At 37.9% G+C, this 3,849-nt stretch overlaps 1 protein-coding gene across 1 annotated transcript; it reads left to right on the plus strand.

The window, feature by feature from the left end:
* Positions 1–361: 361 nt before the first annotated feature.
* On the plus strand, positions 362–3,849 carry MTRF1L (mitochondrial translational release factor 1 like; the record flags this gene model as incomplete). Its single annotated transcript, XM_015821772.1, has 4 exons — positions 362–525; positions 740–857; positions 1,795–1,931; positions 3,241–3,849. Coding segments are annotated over 4 exons (635 nt in total), but the record flags the coding sequence as incomplete, so codon positions are not given.

The following is a 3,849-nucleotide window of genomic DNA, read 5'->3' on the forward strand; positions in this document are numbered from 1 at the left end:
GATGACTCCTGTTTTTCTTACTTGGTTTCTCGGTTTACTAGAATTACATAAGGGCATTGTATATGTCAGAAGGCAGGAAAATGGGAGACATGTAAATGGCATCCATAACCTACATGAAAGTATAACTATTCTTTCTCCATGAATGCCTACATCTGCATGCCCTGCCCACCAGTGTAAGATATAGACCTTGAATAAACTGTGCAGCTGGGTAGATCATAGCTCAACAACAGACACTCATGAACACACACAATAGGTAGACAAACAGACACTCTTTTGTGCTTCTGAATAATGCTTTTAAATAACCTTTTTCTGGAGACATACTTTTGTGATTGCTTTTACTGTTGTTGTTTTTTTAAATAAGGTGGTTTAAGACATGCCTCTGCCAGTATAAAAGGCCTTGAAGTATATGGACAATTGAAGTTTGAAGGAGGAGTACATCGTGTTCAGCGCGTGCCAAAGACTGAGAAGCAAGGCCGCATTCATACCAGCACAATGACTGTAGCAATATTACCACAGCCGAGTGAGGTATGCGGTTACTATAAGTATTTGGCCCAATCATTCTGCATTCAGATAAGAGGATTCCATTCAATTACACTTTTTTCCCTACTTATTTAGACTAAATTAGCATTAATAAAGTCACCAAATCTTACAGCATAAATAATTTATAAAGTTTGTTGAGTTTGGGACAAACTCTAAATTGTTGTTAGAGAATGAGTGAAGTGTTTCTTTCCTGTTCCAGATAACTCTGACAATTAATCCTAGAGACTTACGTATTGAGACTAAAAGAGCCAGTGGAGCTGGTGGCCAGCATGTGAATACTACTGATAGTGCTGTGCGGATTGTCCATATTCCCTCAGGTATTAGATCAGGACTTTCAAATGAGTTCCTTGTTGTTGTTGTTTTGAAATATGCTCCCATGTTTTATATGATGATGCTCAGTAACAAGATACCCGCTTCATAGNCTTAGCCATCAATGTTGTCTACCATTTGGAGTGATGAAGTTATTGGATATAGGACATTTCATTACTGTAGCATAAGATCAGGAAGCTAACCAACCAAGATAAGCTCTGGTGAATACTTGTTCTGAAGATGTGGAAGGACATGGCCCAGAGTCTGTTTCAGTGTTCCAGTTAAGTTTGGGGAATACTAGAGAGAGAGAGAAATCTTTGAAAAATATTCTTGCTTTGGAAAGGATGAGATAATATATAACAGTAGAGAGTGCTAATTTGAACACACACTAGATATATGCTATGTAAAGTGAGATTGTACATTGCTAACAGTGCAGTCCAGTACATCTTTATGCAGGAATGTGTGTGTATATTCTCTCTCGTTTATAAGGCAGACAGACTTTTATTTGCAACCTTCCATCAACAACCTCTTTCCAACTTTCTCTTGTACCTATAATACTGTATTCATTTTCTTAGAACTAACAACGTATCATAGATTATATCTTCCACTGCATTCAAACTTCTTACAAAAAAGCCATAGAAAAGTTCCTTGGCTTCTGGTAGAATATATAGCACATATATAAAAATATATAATAAAATTTGTCATCCTAGTCAATGCCTGTTCTGATTTTGCTACAGCTTCAGTAAGCTATTTGTTTCCAAATCCTGGCATCCTATTTTTAATTTTTTAGACCTAAAATAGTATAATAATTCAGTTGTATCGTTTGACTAAAAATTGCAAAGTCGTCTTCTTTACTTGTTATAACTCAACATACAAAATACATTTTTGTTCTTGACATACTTCACATTTTGGGGAGGCCTAACTTCTACATTTCCTTTGTTGTAGGTGTAGTATCTGAATGTCAGCAAGAAAGGTCTCAAATTAAAAATAAAGAAAAAGCTATGGAGCTTCTTCATGCTAAATTATATAGCATCAGACTTGAAGAACAAACAGCAAAGATACATACTGCCAGAAAGATTCAGGTAAAATACACTGCATTGTTTTTCAGATCTAAGGATGGTTCTGCTGTAATAACTATAGTTGAATTTGCAGCTGAGGGGTGGGAGATGGAGTTAAAAGACTGGCTAGCTTGGAGTCCTTGCAGAAGAGGAAGCAATGGAATCTTAACTCCTCCCCCCCAAAAAAAAATTACCACCCCCCCCCGAAGTGCTTATCTGGTTGTTCTCAAGAGAGTGCAGTTAGTCTAGTGAGATTCTTGTAAACAGGCGAGTAGCAATAAAGAAACATCTCGGATCAGCTCATGGTGTCATTCTGCTTCCTTGCACCTGACAATACCTTGCACCTGGCAAATCAGCAGTGCACTGATGCACGCTGTTTCACTCAAGCCTCAGTTACAAAGAAAAAACCAGAACTGGCCAGAGAAACTGTTTTGGTAACATCATAAAGAAATAATTGATAATACTATCCCATAATTTATTTGCTGTACCTGGTCATAGAGAACGTCAGTGAGCACGATCAGAAAAGCAGACATCCGCAGACTGCTTTGTTTGTGGTGTTGGCTATATTTTGTGGTGTTGGCTAAATCAGCTCATATTGAAAAGACATGGATTGTAATTTAGATAGATGTGGTTGAAACACAAGTGATGCACAGTGAACTCTGAAATGGTAATTAGCATTGGTGGAAGGGAGGGAGGAAAGGAAGGAAAGAGAAAGAAGAAGGAAGGAAGGAAGGAAGGAAGGAAGGAAGGAAGGAAGGAAGGAAGGAAGGAAGGAAGGAAGGAAGGAGTACTTGTGCAGAACAGCGTTCTCCCAAATTGGTGCCCTCCATATATTGGTCTTTCAAAATGTCTAGCCTACTAGCTGGCTAATCATGAAAATTGTAGCTCAAGACATTTTGAGGGAATTTGGGATAGGTTAATTATTTAAACTGTTTAATCTCTATTTCTTTACTTCTCTTCTCCTATCTACTTTATTCGAAATTTCTCCCTGACTGAGAAAAAGCATATTTAAAGGGAGATATGTAAAAGAGGTATTATGCATACCTCTTACAATAATTGCCTTTTATGAGGAAATGTAACAAAAGTTCACTAACTCTCCTCCAAATTTCCTGCCCTTTTCTTGAGCAATTTAGACTGGAAGCTCTTCAGAACAGTGTATTTATCTTCTGTGTGCTTTTTGTTTATATTGATGCTTTACTCTTTTCATGGATACACACATACACTCACTCTCTCACACACACACTCACATTTTGTTGGATTGGGAACATTTCCTAAATACTAAACTATTAGGATGTATAAAAAACTTACTGATTATTTTTTTTCCCCTGTTTAGATTGGGACTAAAGGAAGATCAGAGAAAATCAGAACTTACAATTTTCCCCAGGATCGGGTTACTGACCATAGAATAGGCAAGACAGTACATCACATCGAAAGATTCATGCTGGGGGAAGAACTGTTAGATGAAATGATACAGTCATTAAGAAAATACAGTGAATATGAAGTGTTAATGGAAGTTATTTCAGAAAACGATGCAAGCAGACCAAAATGATCTTCATCACATCCTAGACCATAGGTATGAAAGTGCTTTCCAAATTAATTCACTGCATATCTGTTTGCTTGCACAGAATTGATTTACAGTCCCATACAATACTGCATGTCAATTTATTTTGGTACTGCTCAAGACCCAAACAACATATATTGATTACCTCTAATAAGGTTGAATGCACCTTACCCCATGCCCTGGGATAATAGCCAGGTATTTAAAGCCTTCCTAAATGCCATCATGATACGAGCTGTCCATAGCTTAAGGGGACTTCATTCCACAGGACAGGTGCCACAACATGCTTCCCGGGTCCTGAAAAATAACACTGATCAAAGGGACCTGGAGCATGCCCACTTGTTGGCTCTTACTGGACAGAAACCACAGGAAACAGGCAGCCCC

This window comes from Protobothrops mucrosquamatus, unplaced genomic scaffold (genome assembly GCF_001527695.2).
Source record: "Protobothrops mucrosquamatus isolate PMUCROS unplaced genomic scaffold, P.Mucros_1.0 scaffold_168, whole genome shotgun sequence".
NCBI lineage: Eukaryota > Metazoa > Chordata > Lepidosauria > Squamata > Viperidae > Protobothrops > Protobothrops mucrosquamatus.